Genomic DNA, 18,050 nt, shown 5'->3' with positions numbered 1-18,050 from the left:
TTGTCACAGCCACCCCAACCTTCAGCAACCACTACTCTGGTCAACAGTCAATGTCAAGACAACACCTTCCACCAGCAAAAGAATTACAACTCACTGAAGGATGACATGATCCCTAGCACTTTTTTTTTTTAAACAATAAAATGTATTTAAGGTATGTACATTTTTTAGACATAATGCTATTGTACACTTAATAGAATACAGTATAGTATAAACCTAACCTTATGTGTACTGGGAAACCAAAAACTTATTGTGACTAATTTTATTGCGATGTTTGCTTTACTGTGGTGGTCTGGAACTGAACCCACAATAGTTCTCACATATGCCTGTATCCAGTTTACTCAAAGATTCTAAATAAAACCATACTGCTTTTATTTGAGAGAGCTAGAAAAAAGAAAAGGATATTTTACACCTGCATGCCTAGAATCTGCTGAATATTTGTGTTGCCAGCTGGACAAAACTTTTATCTATCTGCAGAATTTTGCATTTTAAGTTTTACCCCCTTCTCAATTATTCTAGAAACAGAAACAGCTGCAGTGGACAACCAACCACTTACCACAAGAACGTAAGCTTGGCATGGTTCAGGTCTATTAGAAAACAGAACCAAAGGGAGCTAAGTCTATAATTTGATGCTGTTTCTCCGACATACAATATAGCATCTTACTCCAAATCTCTTTGTTCCCTTAATAGGAACACACGTGCCTTGTGTTTTCTATATTCCAGAAGACTTTTCAGTTTTCAGAAACAACAGATTACTCATTGATTACACTGTAGTGAAAGGCCAATCATGGCCCCTGAGATAAGGGCTCACCTCTGTCCCAAGCCCTCACACTGGCCTCCACCCTCAGCCATCTCCTTTGCAAATGTGGAAGAGAACCTACATTTCACCTAGCAAGGTTAAAACCAAAGGGTGCACTGTCAGCCCCCAGAGGAGACGGGGCAAAGAAAGAATGTGAACCTACCACCAGAGTTGCTTTGACATCCAGAGCAAAACCCATTACAAATGATGGAAGGAGGGGAGGTTGTGATTACTATCTCATTCCAACTAGGATCTCTGCACGTTCTGGGGTTGAACAATAACCACCTATTATGGAAGCACGCGGAATGATCCTTCACTTTGCTCCACCCTCCTCAGAAACGTGCCAAAACTCTTAGAAACCCCACTTGGAATGAATGACTTGATAACATCAAGTAGTAAGAACCTACTGAGGCTGAAAAGCTTGTCAGCTGCACTTTTAAACCTCATCAGACGTATTTCATGGGGTCAAATGACAACATACGTAGATTCTTCTGACAATATGTCTAGGGCATGCGCTAATATTACGTAAGAAAAATCTATTTTTGTCATCAGCTATATGGATGTTCCGGTGTCTAAAGAAACAGCCTACATGAAGTTAACAAAGAATGATAGCGCGAAACACACTCACAGTATGTCTGTGGAATTTTGGCCACACAGTGGACATGACTGTCAACTGTCTCAAGCAGCCTACAATCCCATCAGTACTGGGCTTGGTGATCCCCACAGAGACCCTACCTCCGTGCCCTCTTAGTGTCTCCTGGGCCCCAGACAGTGAGGCAGGCACTTACAGTCTCAAGTGCTATTATTTGGCAAAGAGGAAGCTATGGGAGTGCAAGAAGGCACAGAAGAGGTCTTCATTTTACTATATAAAGGTGAAGCAGAAGTCACTCATTAAAATCCTGCAATCTGGATTTATAAAGATGTGGTATATTATGTATGGTCAACACTGCAAATGTTCTTATTACCCTTCGCAGATCTACCTTATTATTTTATGATATTTAAGAATTTGGAAATAAGCTTATTTTCCTTTGATTTTAAAAGGATTTTAAATAATTCTGTGTTAGACTCCAAGAAAACCACATTTTACACATACCACATTTTACATACACCAAAACTCCTAATTCTGAATATTCTTAATACCCATCCTCTCTGCCTGGCCCTCCCAGCATAGCCATTATCAACAGACAAGATCTTGAGTTTCTCCGCAAAGACCTAGACCCATGCTGCCCAAGCCAGTAGCCACCCACCAAGTGAGGCTACAGAGTGCTTGAAATGAGGCTAGTTCAAACTGAGATGTGTTGTATGTATAAAACACACACAGATTTTGAGAACCTAGTATCAAAATTAATGTCAAAAACTTCAATGATTTTCTTATATTGACTTTGTATTAAATAATATTTTTTGATACATTAGGTTACATCATTCAAATCAATGTCATCTGTATCTTTTTACTTATTAAAAGTTGCTCCCCAAAATTTCTACCTGGCTCAATTCTGCGAGACAGAACTGCTCTGGACAACAAACTATCTTCTCTTTTAAAGAAATTGGGACCATCTTTTGTGTTCCTAATTTCGGTTATTTACAAAAGGAATCATCTTCCCTGTCCAGCTGCTGAGATACTGTTTAATAACTGTCATCTTCTTTCAAAATCATTCCAGTTTTTAACTAATCCCAGTCCCCTATTCTCTTTCTCTGAGTGGCATTTGAGAGCAAAAATTATTAATATTACCTAAATCATAACTGACTGTTACCTTGGTAATGAGAAACAGAATCCAAAGTGTTTTTTGTTTTGTTTTGTTTTTAAAAAAAGGACAACAGCATCGTACATGTCAAAAGCATGGGAAAGTGTCCCGGCTTTCTTCCTGGTCAACATTTCCTCTAAAATCTCCATTTACTTCCTCATTCTCCTCTGATTAAACAAGCTTCTCCTCTAATGTTAACAATCCTCCATGAAACTATTCGTTTTCAATTTTACTTCCCCAAGTATGCAAGTATTGGGGCCACATTGACAAATAGAACTTCCTAGGAAAATGCACTCAAAATTCCCAAAAAACAGACCTACTGTAAAACAACTCATTATAAATTGATAATATATTGTTATGCAAACAACAGATACACTGAAGTGAGGTGCTAAAGAATGAGAGCAGGCATAATCTGGTAGATTAAATTAAAGTGGTACATTCTGGAAAGCTGTGTTTTGTATTTACACATTTGATGAAAGAATGGGATAAGCAAAGTTATATTTCCAAGAAAGTTTTGCAAGGCCTTACCACCTCAAAGAAGAGGTAGGGCAGGAAAGGAGGAAACGGGCAGAAAATGAGGGAGGGGAATAAGAAGTATGGCTTATTTTTCCAAATAGCACTAATTCTTGGTTATCTGACTAGATCAGAGGATTGGGTAACAATGTGAGGTCAATGCTTGTAATACCATTTAAGTCACATTCATCACTTCAGGGCATGGTTATGTGCGAATCTAGAATCAGAATGAGGCATCAAGCTCATTTAGAAGTTTAATAAATTTAATTTTAATGAGACATCTTGTTGGGTATTAAAATTCATGAGCCTCCCAGAACAGGTTCTCTGGACCTTTATTAGAGGGTAAGAAATGTATTTGACAATTTAGCTTCTTGACCACCGGAGTAGGAAAATTCATGTCTACAAACTATACCTATGTATCCCAGAAGCTTTCTGACATTGAGTCATTTCAAATTTAGTAGCTGCATACACCGTTGGCTCCAATTAGTGACCTCCACGGGGATTTTTTTTCCTTTGGAATTTATCAGTTTATACCTGTGTGTTCATAAAATGAAGAGAATGGTTTCTGTGTGCCTTTTTAAAACAAAACACTGCTAGTGAATTACCCAGCAATATGATGAGCAGAAACAAGGTCACATTCACAATTTAAGATGAGCTCAACATCATTTATATTTAGAACGGGATCAATCTAGAATCAGTTGTCAGCTTGGCTTCTTATTAGCTGTGTGACCTTGGGCAAGTAGCTTTACCTCTCTGAGCTTCAGGGTTTTTTCTTTTTTTTTAATTACTGAAATGCAAATACTTCCTCCTAACTTGCAGGGTTTTGAAATGAAGGAATGATATACGTAAACAAGCAGGTCAGCTGTCTACACAGAGTATGCAGACATGTTTATAGATATATGAAGCCTCCTGGTGATTATGTGTCATAGTGTTGTGTTGAGGCTTTGGGTAGAGCTCAGCATAGTTCTGTCTTGAGTTAAAAACAGGGTTTTATTCTTTGAATTCTACTTGAATTCCTCTTGGCTGGTGAAGTTCACATGTGCTATGACTGACTACCTTAGTACACTGCCAAGTGTTTCTTAATGCCTTGGATTGATAGAGCAGCGGTTCTCAAACGTTCACGCACTTGTTAAAATGCAGATTCTGATTGGGCAGGGGTAGGGTGGCCCCCAGGTGATGTCCCTGGTGCTGGTCACCCTAGGCAGCCAGACCACTTGACAGACCTTCTGTGCCTCTACGCTGCTGACGGCGCGGGATAATTCCTTATGGTTGCATAGGGCACTCCTGTGCACTGCGGGAAGTTTAGCAGTATCGCTGGTCTAGACCCCACTAGATGCCGGTGACCCCATCACTCCACGCCAGCTGCGACAGCCAAAATGTCTCCTAACATCGCCATTGCCAGATGCCCTCAGGGCGGCAAAACCGCCAGGTGGAGAACCGCTACCATGTAGGATGCTACCATCAAGGTGCGCCCACAGCAGCAACCTTGGAGCAGGCAGGCAAGTATCCTCCAGGCTAGCTTGCAGACGGGGAAACTGAGGCTGGGCACCTCTCAAGGTCGCACGCCTGGATAACCGAAAAGACAGCGCGGAGGTCCCGCCGCGCCGCACTCTGCGGAGAGGACGCGGAGCCGCGCGCCCGCCCGGTGGTCCCCAGGGACCGCGCCCACGTGCTCCAGCCCCACGGGCTGCCCGCCGACCGGAAGCGGGTGCTGGGGCCGCGTAGACGCCGCGGCCACGCACGCCCGCCAGCCCGGACATGGGCCCGCGGGCGCTCCCGGCCGCCGCCCGACTTCGGGGCCGGCGGGGGGCAGAGCGCGCGGGAGCCCGAGCGTCCCTGCTCGAACACCGCCCCGCCGCGGCCCCCCGGTCGTGACGTATCCCGCGCCGACCGTTCCCACGCCCACCCAAGACCGCCCTCACGGGAGGCGGCGGCCGCACACTACCCACCCAGAAGAAGTCCGTCCATGTCAAAGATGAGGTGGGTGACGGGCTGCGGCGGGGGCGCCGCCATGGTGCCGCCTTCTGGATTTGGGTGGGGGCGAGGAGGAAGTGCGCGCGCACCCGCCCGCCCCGCGCACGCGCACGCGCACTCACGGCCTCCTCGCGCGACCGGGCCGCTCTGCGCACGCGCCTCCCGCGGCCCCTCGCCGGGCGGCTCGGAGCCCTAGCGTCCTGGGCTGCCTAGTGCCGCTCCGCGCACGCGCACCTCGGGCTTTCGCCGCAGCAGCAGCTGCAGACCAGGGATGCGTCGCGGGCCGGCGTAATACGTTTACCCGTATCAACTCCTCCTCACTTCACACCCGGAATCGGTCCAAGCTACGCAGTCAGCGGTCGCGCAGAGCCGAGAGGGCAAATTCACTGCTTGACTTTGTATCAGGTGTGAATGAGGAAGGAGGGACAGTACAAGGGACTGTCGAGTGAGGAGAGGGGGTTAAAGTTTCTCAGGGTGGCATCACTGCTAGCCATCAGGTTGCAGACAAATGGCCTTGGTCACGAGGTCCCTGGGCGGGTTCGCCCGAGCCGCCAGCCCCTGGACCGTGGGTGGGTTTTTCTCAGTTTCGCTTGCCCGCCTCCCTGCGGTCCTGGACCGCGACTTGAACCGGCAGCCACGCATGCGCAGTGTGCGGAGAGGCTGCACCACCTCCGTGCCTGCATCTCTGAGTGTCCCAGGCTGGTGCATTGTCCCAGAGCAAAGCCAAGCTGCGCAAGGAGGATGCTGAAATAATACTAATAGTCAACATGCCTTGCTGGTTGTTCCTTCTTAGGTATCATCTGTCTTTTGGGCTGCTCTGAGTTTTCTTCCTTTTTTAACTTTTCAAATGCCACCTAAACAGCTTTCTTTCCCCCCCCCGCCATCGTCAGAAAAATACTTTCTTGTCCCTGTTTGTATTTTGTGTTCGTTTATGCGGTATATTCACGTTTAAGGACAAGGATTGGACCTTTTGAGAAGCGGAAATAAGAGAGTTTTAAGACTTTAAAAATGTGAGGGTGTGTGGGGCGCAGTGGCTCACACCTGTAATCCCAGTACTTAGGGAGGCAGAGGTGGGAGTTGCGGGAATACTTTGAGCCCAGGAGTTTAAGAACTGTCTGGGCAATATAGCGAGACCCTGTTCTCCACAAAAGGGGAAAAAGATAAAAACAAAACAAAACAAAAAACAGGTGTAAACATAAGGATGTATTTCTAGTTTAGTGCCTACATGGTGGATGGGGGCACGCCTGGATTCAGCAAGAATTATCATCTATGATAACAAAATGCATCTGTGTCTGTTTCCTCCTGGGTAAAATGGAGGTGATAAAGGAGGTGAGGCAGGCCAGGCCCTTAGTACTAGTGCATAATATATAGTCAATGAAATTATGTGTTCTTACAGCTGGTGCTATAAGATAGCTTCCCCCGTTTAATGCAATCGTGATTTCCCTTTGAGGACACGGAATTTCAGAGAAGGCAATTTATGAGCAAATTAGGAAGGGACTTGTGTGACTCAAATACAGTCATTCATGGTTTCTGTATTAGTTTGCTACAGCTGCCATAATAATGTACCACAGACTAAGTAACCTAAACAACAGATGTATATTGTGTCACAGATCTGGAGGCCAGAAGTCCTAGATCAAGATGTCAGCAGTCTTAATTCCTTCTGAGGGCTGTGAGGAAAGGACCTGTTCGAGGGCTGTGAGGAAAGGACCTGTTCCAGGCCTTTCTCCTCAGCTTGAACCTGCTTTCTTTTCCCTGTATCTTGTCCTGTTGTCTTCCCTCTGTGTGTGTCTCTGTGTCCAAATTTTCTCCTTTTTTAAGAACACCATTCTTATTGGACTAAGGACCACCCTAATGACTACATTTTAATTTGATTACCTCTGACAAGATCCTGTTTCCAAATAAGGTCACATTCTGAGGTAGTGGGGATGAGGACTCCAACATATATTTTTGGGGAACACAATTCCATAATAGATGCATTCCACACACATTGCTGTGGTACCTACAGTAAGTATGACAGTATTTTCCACCTGGAGTCTTTGGAATTCTCCCTCCCAGTTTCTTTCCATTCTCTGGAAACAAATGGATGCACACATGTCAGAGTTTCTGTTATTTTTTTGGTATCGTAACCACCTCACATTTCTGTTTAGTCATTAAATTAAAAAAGAGTATTTTTCTTTTTCTCTTCTTTTTTTTTTTTTTTAATGAGACAGAGTCTCACTCTGTCGCCCAGGCTGGAGCACAGTGGTGCAATCTCTGCTCACTGCAGCCTCAGCATCCTGGCTTCAAGTGATTCTCCTGCCTCAGCCTCCCGAGTAGCTGGGATTACAGGCACCAGCCACCACACTCAGCTAATTTTTGTATTTTTTAGTAGAGATGGGGTTTTACCATATTGGCCAGGCTGGTCTTGAACTCCTGACCTCATTATTCGCCCACCTTGGCCTCCCAGAGTGCTGGGATTACAGGCGTGAGCCACCAGGCCCGGCCAATAAAGAGTATTTTTCAAAGGAAAAAAGGCCTCAGTCCCATTTTGACGAAATGGCAAAGCCTCACAGTGATTGTGGAAGAGACAGATTGGGAAACCTTAGGTACTTCAGCTCTCCACAGATGTGAAAACATGCTTCACATTATTTTTTTATAAGTCTTATTTTCTATACTTTTCAGTAACATCACTTCTATGCATAAGATGGAAGACTCCTCTTTGCTTAAAAAAAGGAAAACAAACTGACTGTGTGAATGCTTCTCTGTCACAAGCTAGTTTGGAAAAGAATGAAATTTTGTTCTAGCAATGTGGTTTGTACACATATAACAAGTTAGTTTTTAGCTTTTCATAATTCTCCAACAGCCAAAGATGGCCGGCTTCTATGCTGACAGGGATGCATTTCCTTCCATGAATTACAGTTTACTTTTGTACAATTGTGTTTTCCCCATGGGACAATAAGTTACTTTTCCTGACAATTTTAAGATACAGTAGAAATGATCCAGTAAAGTACGGTATGATGGCATCAAAAACACATTAACAATGGAACAGATAAACAGACGATCTTCTTTCACACAACATACAAACTTAAACATGCCATTTATTGTGTGTGTATACATATGCCATCCTCTATGAAGTCTTAGCTTATTTCAACTTCCTTAGTTTGTTGTCCTGGTTCCTGTGTCTCTGTGCTTTTGTTATTTGTTGTATTTGGTTTCCAGTCTGCTATGTCTGTTTTCTGTGAGCCCCCTTTGCCCCATTATTCTCTTTACTTTTCTGGGACACACATCTTGCCCAGTGTAGATGGAGGGTAACAGGTTGGACTAGGGACCATCTTTCTCAGTGGCTGTACACAGTCCACTTTTCTTGATGATGCTGAGAGACCAGAAAGCTCTGACTTCATCTGATGGGGCCTCAATTTGAGCTCCTTGCTGCAGACTTACCTGCCTTCTTCCCCTATATAGCTGGCTTAGCAAAGTTGACTTAGGAAGTCTCTTGCTTCAGAGGCACTGAATATTCTCCCCCCTTCCTGCTGCTGGTTTCCTCCCAGCCCAGTGAGCTGTGGAAGGGAGCCTGACATAAATGGCTGAATTCGCCACTCCTGGTTTTGTACTCTCGGACGTATCTGGTACTTGTGTGTGGGGAGGGTCATTGTTTTTGAACCCCTTCACCATCAGAGTACACACTGGCTCCGAGCGAGAGGTCCGGTTTGCTTCTCTGCAGTGGTGGATAACAGATGTGATCTGAACTGGTAGTGCCGGCATCCGCTGGGAGCTCACTAGAAATGCAGAATCCCAGCTGCCAGCCCCAGACTGACCGACTCAGCCTCTGCCTTTCAACCAGGACATCCAATGGTCTAGACCATTGACCCCTCCGGGGGTACACCAGCTACTTCCTTGTGGGGAGGGGGCTTAGGATGATTATTATTGTTGTTATTTTATTTATTTGGTTTTTTTTTTGAGACGGAGTCTTGCTCCGTCGCCCAGGCTGGAGTACGGTGGCGCGATCTCCGCTCACTGCAAGCTCTGCCTCTTGGATTCACGACATTTTCCTGCCTCAGCTTCCCGAGTAGCTGGGACTACAGGTGCCCGCCACTATGCCCCCGGCTAATTTTTTTGTATTTTTTAGTAGAGGCGGGATTTCACCATGTTAGCCAGGATGGTCTCGATCTCCTGACATTGTGATCCGCCTGCCTAAGCCTCCCAAAGTGCTGGGATTACAGGCGTTAGCCACCGCGCCCAGCCAGGATTATCATTTTAATGTAAAGAAGTAGCAAATGTGTTAAGTTTACCAACATTTATTTTTATTTTATTTTATTTTTTTGAGACAGGATCTCACTGTGTCGCCTAGGCTGGAGTGCAGTGGCATGATGTTGGCTCACTGCAACCCCACCCTTCCGGGTTCAAGCGATCCTGCCACCTCAGCCTTCTGGGTAGCTGGGACTGCAGGTGCCCACCACCATGCCTGGCTAATTTTTGTATTTTTTAGTGGAGACGGGGTTTCACCATGTTGGCCAGGCTAGTCTTAAACTCCTGACCTCAAGTGATCCACCTGCCTTGGCCTTCCAAAGTGCTGGAAGTACAGGCAGGAGCCATGGCACCCAGCCCTAACATTTAATATTTGTGTGAACACTGGTCAGTGTTCTTGTGTCTTGGTCTTTTCTCCAGGTATCCTTACAGGGAGGAGGGGAGACATCATTGCTTTCAACCATTTTATTTGATTTCAGCATAATGCAATGTACATATTAAGGTAAAGTGTATTTACGGTTTATATTATTTAATTTTTAAATCAGCTCTCAAAAAATGGACAAAGGGATCAAAGACATGCCTATGAAAATAATAAAATGTAGCTTCCTGTTAATAACAAGAAAGTAGAAATTCCAGCATCAGCTTTATAGCCTTCACTAATGATTACAGATCATGTTTCGTAATATCCATAATGTTAGTGCCTAAGTAGACACACACTATTCTAAAATAGCACATGTGAAGGGAGGATGTGTGCTCCAAAAATGTGGAGAAGTGAAGCATGTGGTCAGACCTTACCATGAGTTCGAATTTCCTCTGTCCTGCCAGGATTCTCACTGACTAGACATAACTAGACATCTGAGAGAGGGGCTCAGGCTTCATCACTCCCCACCCTTTATCATCATATTGTTCTGGGATTTAGGGCTCCTGACTCCAAACAGTTCCCTCCTCGTTTGCTCCTCTCTCTGTTTCTCCTTCCCGCCCTTTCTTTCCTCCTTCTCTCTTTCCCTGTCTTCCTTCCTGTCCTCCTCCTCGACTCCCTCCCTCTCTCCTTTCCTCCCTTCCTTTCCTTCTTCTCTCTTTCCCTGTCTTCCTTCCTGTCCTCCTCCTCGACTCCTTCCCTCTCTCCTTCCCTCCCTTCCTTTCCTCCTCCTCTCTTTTCCTGTCTTCCTTCCTGATCTCCTCCTCCACTCTCTCCCTCTCTCCTTCCTTCCCTTCCTTTCCTCCTGTCTTCCTCCTGTCCTCCTCCTTGACTCCTTCCCTCTCTTCCTTTCCTCCTTCTCTCTTTCCCTGTTTTCCTTCCTGTTCTCCTCCTGCACTCTCTCTTTTCTTCCCTTCCTTTCCTCCTTCTCTCTTTTCCTGTCTTCCTTTCTGTCCTCCTCCTCGACTCCGTCCCTCTCTGCTTCCTTCTCTTCCTTTCCTCCTTCTCTCTTTTCCCATCTTCCTTCCTGTTCTCCTCAACTCCCTCCCTCTCTCCTTCCCTCCCTTCCTTTCCTCCTTCTCTCTTTTCCTGTCTCCCTTCCTGTCCTCTTCCTCGACTCCCTCCCTCTCTGCTTCCTTCCCTTTCTTTCCTCCTTCTCTCTTTTCCTGTCTTCCTTCCTTCCTTCTTGTCCTCCTGCTCGACTCCCTCCCTGCTTCCTTCCCTTCCTTTCTTTCTTCTCTCTTTTCCTGTCTTCCTGTTCTCCTTCTAAACTCCCTCCCCCTCTCCTGCCCTCTCTCCCTCTTTTCCTTTTTTCTTTCCCTCCTGATGTTGCCTCTAGCGTAGCCTCCTCCCTCCAGGACCTGTGAGGGGTTTGTGCACCCATAATGGATACAACTGGGGATGTCAGCAACTTGGGCCTTTGCTGTGTCTTGCACCACATTCACAAAGAGGGGTACCCACTGGCCCTGCCCGCTGAAGCTTCTCTCCTTGAGTGGAATCACAGCTGGAGCTCACCACGCAGAGTGCTGAGTGCCATCTCTAATGTGTGCCTTGTGTCGTCGCTGCTTCTGAATAAACCACATGCCCACCTGCAAGGCTCTGAGTTCCTGTCACATCTTATGCAAGTTGCTTAGTGCTCTGGTCACTTCTCCAAAGTGTTTAGAAAGGCCACATGCTGAGTGTCTGAGATGAAAGAGTGAGTAGTTTATGGTTAAAGTTGGCTCATTGTTTCATAGCAACTGTGGTAATAACCACCAGCCCTCAAACAATTAGAATGTGCTTAGAACTTTATAAATGATCTCTTACTTCATTGACTCGGCAACTTTGCAAGGTAAACAATGGAATTCTTCTTATAGAAATAAAGAAATGGAGCATGAGGAAAGTCAGGTACCTTGCCTCAAGTCATATACCTGAAAATGATCAGGGTGGAGACTTCAACCTCTGTTGGTCTTCCTTCCTCAAAAAAAGCCAAAAGGCAAAAAATATCTATTAATATGTTTCATATATGTTTTCAAAATTTCTTATGTTGTGCTTAAGCAATCAGGACCACAACATGAATAGATAATATCAAAATCAAACACAAGAATGAATGTGCAAATAAAGGGGAAAAAACTCTTCTAGAAACCACCAGCAAAAAAACGATAAGGAAAAGGAACCTTCAAAAATAAACAAGGAACATTTGTTTTCTTCAATTCTGATATCAGTATGGCATATCAGCGATAACATGGTTCAACCAGTCATTTCTAGGATTGAAAGTTTTCGCCTTTATTTTACTTGCACCCAACTCCTGTGCTGCTTGGTGCAAGCTAACATCTGGAGGGAACAGAAAGCTGGTTGCACAGCCTCTCCCTTCAGCTTCCCCATGATCATGTAAGCCTGGAAAATGTGCTGAATGAGTCCTTGCCTCCTCAATTCATAGCCACGTGTTCATTTGAAACTCTCCCATTTTTGTGGTCAATGATCTTCCCATTTTTTTTTTTAACATAACAATTCTCAGACTTACTCAACAGGGGCCATCACACATGCTCTTTAAAAAGAACATAATATCTCCTTCAAACACACTTTAGAAATACCAGATTACCGTTAGGCATAGGGTCCATTCTGACTTACATTCTGCCTTACCACCAACTTTCTTGAGAAGCAATCATTCAGTAAGGCTGTGGGATTTTGCCAAGTGAGCGTGACACCAAACACATTGGAAAAGCAGAGTAAATTTACAGAGTAAAATTCAGAGAATGAGAATCTTAGGTACCTCAAATAGTTAAGATTTTAAGAATCTTAAAGGGAACAGAATATGTTTATATGTATATATGTATACCATACATATATAAGCTATATAATATATTGGTGTGCATGGTTTTGATAAACTTGAGGAAATGCCTTTATATATAACTTCAATATATTTAGTTTGTATATATTCACAAATGTGTATGTTAAATATTATATTACAAATAATGCAACTGCATGACTTTAAGAAAGTTAAGAAGAAAGATGATTACAGTAGGTTCTCACTTGTTCGGAGGTCTTTGGAAACTGTGACTTTAAGCAAAGCCACATATAACAAAGCCATTTTTTGTTCTCATCAACTTTATAACAAAATGATGTTGAATGAAACAATATGCTGTATATCGTTCCCCTTAAAGTTGCAATTTCCAAGAATCAGCCAGGTATAGAGGCTCACGCCTGTAATCTCAGCACTTTGGGAGGCCGAGGCCAGTGGATTGCTTGAGCTCAGGAGTTCAAGACCAGCCTGGGCAACATGGTGAAACCCCATCTCTACAAAAAAATACAAAAATTAGCTGGGTGTGATGGCATGTACCTGTTGTCCCAGCTACTTGAGGGGACTGAGGTGGGAGGATTGCTTAAGCCTGGGAGGTCGAGGCTGCAGTGAGCTCTGATCGTGCCACTGTACTCCAGCCTGGGTGTCATAGTGAGAACCTATCTCAAAAAAAAAAAAAAATTCTGAGAATCTATTGACGTTGTCAGGAGTTATTGTGTATATGATTTAAATGTAGTTAATTTATTACATATATACACACATATAGGTGCATGCATGTGTGGGGTTTTTATTTTTAGCTGGCTCTTCTCTTTGGATGTATGTGTGGTTCTAACAAACTTCAGGCGAAAGGTCTTTATATATAATATATGTGTATATATATTTATATATAATTGCATAGGTTTGAGAGTTGTTTAATAGGCTAAGTGAAGTAGATGGGTCAAACAGGTACAACACATGTATTTTGTTCTCTTGTGGGCACATTTCAGTTGAATATGTTTATTGGCTGCTGTTGTATTAGTGCATAAACAATAACATTTGGAAGCATCTATTTCAAGTCAATTTCCTAGGGCCCTTTAAACCACTCTGAAAGAACCTTAGAGGCAATAAATTTCCATGATCCCTTCCTCCTGGAGTAAACTAGGATGCCAGTTAAAGAAAGGTAATTTACTAGGACTTAGGTTTTGGTTTAATAATAAAGCTATAACTTGAAACATGGAAATGCAGTATAGCAAGGAGAAGGCTGTGATTAAATCTGCTCCTGAAAAATGGAAAGTGAATGATAATTAAAAACCACAAATATGCAAAAATACCCAGAAACTATTCATAATTTTTTGTGTTCCTTCTTTGATCTACCCCCAACCATGTTTCATGTAACACACATAGGAGGAATTCTGGGGTTTTCCATGTGGTTTTGCCCTTTCCTGTGCCATAACCTTTACTTTAATAGACAAGGAGGGGGTCCCCAAACCAGAGATTTGAGAGCACTTTCGGTGTTTTAACGTTTCTAGAATTTATGAAGTTGGCAAATGGCTTGGAGAAGAATAGTTGAGCCCATCCTGAATATATACAGAGCTCACTACTGTTTGTCTTGTGCAGTTGTGGATGTTGCAATAGGGAGACTGTAGACTGGATTCTGGGGCTCCAGGTCTCTTCCTTCTGCATGGCTAAGAGGAGAACCCTTCTGTGAGCACCGTGTTGCTCTCGTCCCACTTGTCCGATTTGCATTGAGATGCTTTTTCCTTGATTCAGGACCCTAATTATCAAGCCTTGACCTTTGCTCATGCAATTGCTGCGTGTCGAGTCTTTGAGAGTGAGTGTTCTCTTGCTTATCTCTGATTGCATGTGTCCTTCTTCTGTGGGACTCCAGGATTTCCCACCAACAGTCTCTCTATTGGGTTCTTTCTGGGTACAGGCCCAAGTATGAAGACATGCCCAGTGTTACCTTGAGGGTTCCTGTGCAATGCCTCTGATGGTTGGCACAGTTATAGGAATGTCAAATATCAGGTAGGTTCAACTCTGAACAAATTCATTAAGCATCTACACGAATTCATATACCAAAGTCTGTGCTTTTCATGATCTTAAAGCACAGTAATTTTCATAGCTCGTAAAGTAAAATCTTTTCACTTCTGTCTTCTCAAAATTGCCAAAAAGGATCATCCATTTCTTTTGGCCAGGCACCATGCCCTGGGACATTATATCTAATCAATAAAGGGTTACTGATCAGAGGGGCCTAAGATGTATACTTCTCCCTGCCTTACTGGTGAGAAAGCTGATGCCCCAAGTGATTAAGCACTTTTTGGAGGTCATACAGCTAGTGGGTGCTGGAATCAGAATACCATGTCTGTCTGACTCCAAAGTCCTCCATCCACATATCAAGACAAATTATTCTGGAGAATATTTATTGTAACGGGATACTCATTTGACATCATTGTGAAATGAGATGGAAAAAAAATGGCATCCTATAGGAATTTTCCATGTAGATAGCCAGGAACCCTATGGATCTCTGGCCTCACAGCAACGAGAGAAGTGAAGGCTTATGAAGAGGTTTATACGGCATTATAGCCCTACCTCTTCCCCAGTGGAGTTAGGCTTTCTTTTTTCTTGTTTTCTAAATGAAATAAAAACAAATGACATGGCATGCATCTCTCTTAGCCTCAATCCAATGTTGAGGCTTCAGCGACACTCCTCAGAGAGGTTGATATTTGATTGTGCATCTCTTGGGGGACCTAGGTGGGTGGCACCTGATCCCTGCCAGATCTACACTAGAGACTTCTGATCTCGAGGGCTAGGGGGAGTTGATTTAGGTTGCACTTTCAGAGTCCCTCAAACAAATATGCATGACCAGATAACCTTAATGATTTGGACTTTTGCCCCACAAAATCTGGGATGAGGAGGAGACTCCAGCAGAGTGACACCACTGGAAAACCAGTTGGAGGAAAAGACGACATCGCCCGCATCTCAGGAGTTGCAGATGGGGGAGATCCAGCTGGCCTGGCTTCCAAGAACTTAAAAAAATGCCCTTCAGGTTTGCCTGAAATCTTCACATGACGGCGCCAGTGGGGGAAGAACCTTCTGCTCCTTTTCGCCTTCCTTTCCTGCTACTCTCCAGGTGGAGAGATCAGTAACCACAGCAGGGGAAATGAGGGAGGAGGACAATTGAGAAAGCCAGAAGCTTCCCCATGTGTGCCTTCTGTTTCAGGACCACGAAAAGCATGCCTTAGCTGGAGGTAGGGTGGGGAGGAAAGGAAGTCTTACTCTGGAATTAAAGCTGCAGAGATTTAGCATTTCATTCGACATTTAACTTTGATCTTGAAAGCATTCAGTGACCAGAAACATCATGTGATGTGCTGGAATTTTGACCACTAGCTGGTATAAGACATTTCTGCAATGAGTAAGTTTTATAGAGACCCTGGGAGACAAATCGTTGCCTTTTGGTAAAATCCGAGTCATATTTATTCATGTTAAAATACTTTTCAGGTTTCAGCATGCCCAAATCCTTGGTTATTATTGAGAATAGAAAATGGGCTAACACCGCTACTTTATATATTATTTGAGTGCCTACTGAGAGCCAGAGGCACACAAAATAATTAGAAATAAGCAATTTTTTATTTATAGAAGCAGAATAATGAAAACAAAGACTCAGATTAGGCTTTTTTTTTTTCTTTCTCCCTTTCCTTTTTCCCTAAATGCTGTAAAAACAAACAACACGAGGAAACTAATAAAAGAGAAGCACTGGAAGTTATTTTTACTGGGATATGATTTTCCCCAAGGTGTGTGGTCAGAAGACTGCCTGCTGTTTCATCAGTGTTGATGGGACACCACCCTGCTGAGTGGTAGCCCTGCTCATGCCCAACCCTGTGGTGTTGACACAGAGAATGAATTCCTTGGGGCTCTTGGCACTGTGTTGTATGTGTAACTCACTTAACAAACAGGCTGGCAAGGCTTAGGTGCATCAGGCTCTCGACAGATCATTAAAAACAAAACCCTTGCTCTTCTCATCCTAAACCCACGTCCTATGTTGTTGTTCATCGAAAAAGTAATCATCACTGTTTGTCTGTCCCACCCCACCATTATATAGCCTCCCTCTTCTTCCTCAACACACACTCCCTTTTCTTGCTGCACACCGTGCAATGCAAAATTCAGTGCCCACAGGAAGTCCTCTCAGTGAACTCCTGATTGTTTTCCAGGTTAGGGAGTCAATAGGTGAATAAGAATTGCAGTTCAGTATTCAGGGCTGGCACCCAAAGCTCCTCCAAAGTGATGAGTTGGTGAAGGAAGTCCAACTTCCCTCTGAGTGATGTTAAAAATGTGTGGGGCACTGGGGGAGAGGAAGGCCAGGTGGAGAAATACATGCAGTTAAATAACTTTTTTATGATAGATTCGCTGATTACTCAGTGATGACTTTATTGCCAATGATGCTCCAATATAACTGCCCAGGCTGTCAAATGATCATTCACACACGATGAGCATTCGGCTGGGATGCTTGTCCGATGTGATGGTATGAAAACCTGTTTGAGATCCTTGAAGGAGACGTACAAAGTGTCTAAGTCTCCCAGTAAGGAGCCCTCTCTGAAAGCCTTGTAAGAACTGGTGAGTTAAATTTTTAATATGATTATTAGTTTTGCTTCTCTGCTGCTAAGATGTTGAGATACGTGATGACAGAAAATTGTTTACAGGGAATATTTACTTTAGTTGCACTGCTTCAAAGGAAGTCTAAAGGTTTCTATTTCTTTCCCTTCCTGGAATAGCTCAAGAGCAGCATGGTAAGAATTAATTGAATAAGTAGAAGAGCCAAGGCTTTGCTCTGGGAGGCAGAGTTTTAAATTCTCTTCTGTGGGACTAATCAAAGTTCGTACATTTTTTATCTGTAGTGTTACATTAAAGAAAATATCTGTAAAACCACCTACAACAATTTATCTAATATGTTCTCATTTGCTCCTTTGCCCTGAAACAAGACTGTCTATAAGGAGAAGAAAGTAATTGCCAAATAGTTTGTCTTTGTGGATTAGAGTGGTAGTTTGAAAACACAAGCTTGGTATAAAGAATACTGGAGTTTAGAGGAAAGAATCCTGAAAGGAAATGAGCAAATGAAGTAGTGCATTTTGTGCTATAGTTTATACAAAAGAGAAATTACATCAATTAACCTCATGTATGAAAATACTGGGCCCACTGCTTCTTAGTTAGATACAACGTCTATGCCGGAGATGTCTGCCATCCAATGCATTCCCTGAAAGATTGGCATGATTTTAAGCTTTCAACTTACTGCTTTTCTAAAGGATAAATTTGAGAAGGAATTGACAGTTGTTTCACTCTTTTTCATTTTAAATATACAGATTCAATATCTGTAATGTTAATGTATCCTAAAGAGTGGAAAAAGAACATATATGCCTGCTTCTAGAAGGGCATACACATAGATCTCCGAGTTTATCCTCAGGACCATGCATGGAGTCAAATGTTTCTTTCTGTTTTTTTTTTCTTTTTTTTGAGATGGAATTTCGACCTGTCTCCCAGGCTAGAGTGCAGTGGTGCAATCTCAGCTTACCACAACCTCCACGTCCCGGGTTCCAGCAATTCTCCTGCCTCAGCCTCCCAAGTAGCTGGGAT

At 43.6% G+C, this 18,050-nt stretch overlaps 2 protein-coding genes across 7 annotated transcripts in view; one reads left to right on the top strand and one right to left on the bottom strand.

Moving 5' to 3' along the window:
• The window catches only part of PUD (pseudouridine 5'-phosphatase), a 208,611-nt gene extending 203,470 nt beyond the window's left edge, over positions 1-5,141 (bottom strand). For both annotated transcript variants that reach the window (XR_011618391.1, XM_011735065.3), the window contains exon 1: positions 5,001-5,141. Coding sequence is in view for 1 of the 2 variants with exons in the window: in XM_011735065.3 (XP_011733367.1) it covers positions 5,001-5,064 (64 nt within the window). In the remaining variant the exon portion in view is untranslated. The remainder of the gene's footprint in view (positions 1-5,000) is intronic.
• Positions 4,165-18,050, top strand: part of LOC105478088 (steroid sulfatase) — a 428,088-nt gene continuing 414,202 nt past the window's right edge. For 3 of the 5 annotated variants that reach the window (XM_071089045.1, XM_011735064.3, XM_011735058.3), the window contains exon 1: positions 4,884-5,031. The gene's annotated coding sequence lies outside the window, so the exon portion shown is untranslated. Of the gene's footprint in view, positions 4,551-4,883; positions 5,032-5,253; positions 5,431-18,050 lie in introns of those variants that run through there. The other 2 variants (XM_011735060.3, XM_011735059.3) reach the window with 2 other exon arrangements.

Source organism: Macaca nemestrina, chromosome X (assembly GCF_043159975.1).
Source record: "Macaca nemestrina isolate mMacNem1 chromosome X, mMacNem.hap1, whole genome shotgun sequence".
NCBI lineage: Eukaryota > Metazoa > Chordata > Mammalia > Primates > Cercopithecidae > Macaca > Macaca nemestrina.
This window is presented reverse-complemented; position numbering and strand designations above follow the sequence as displayed.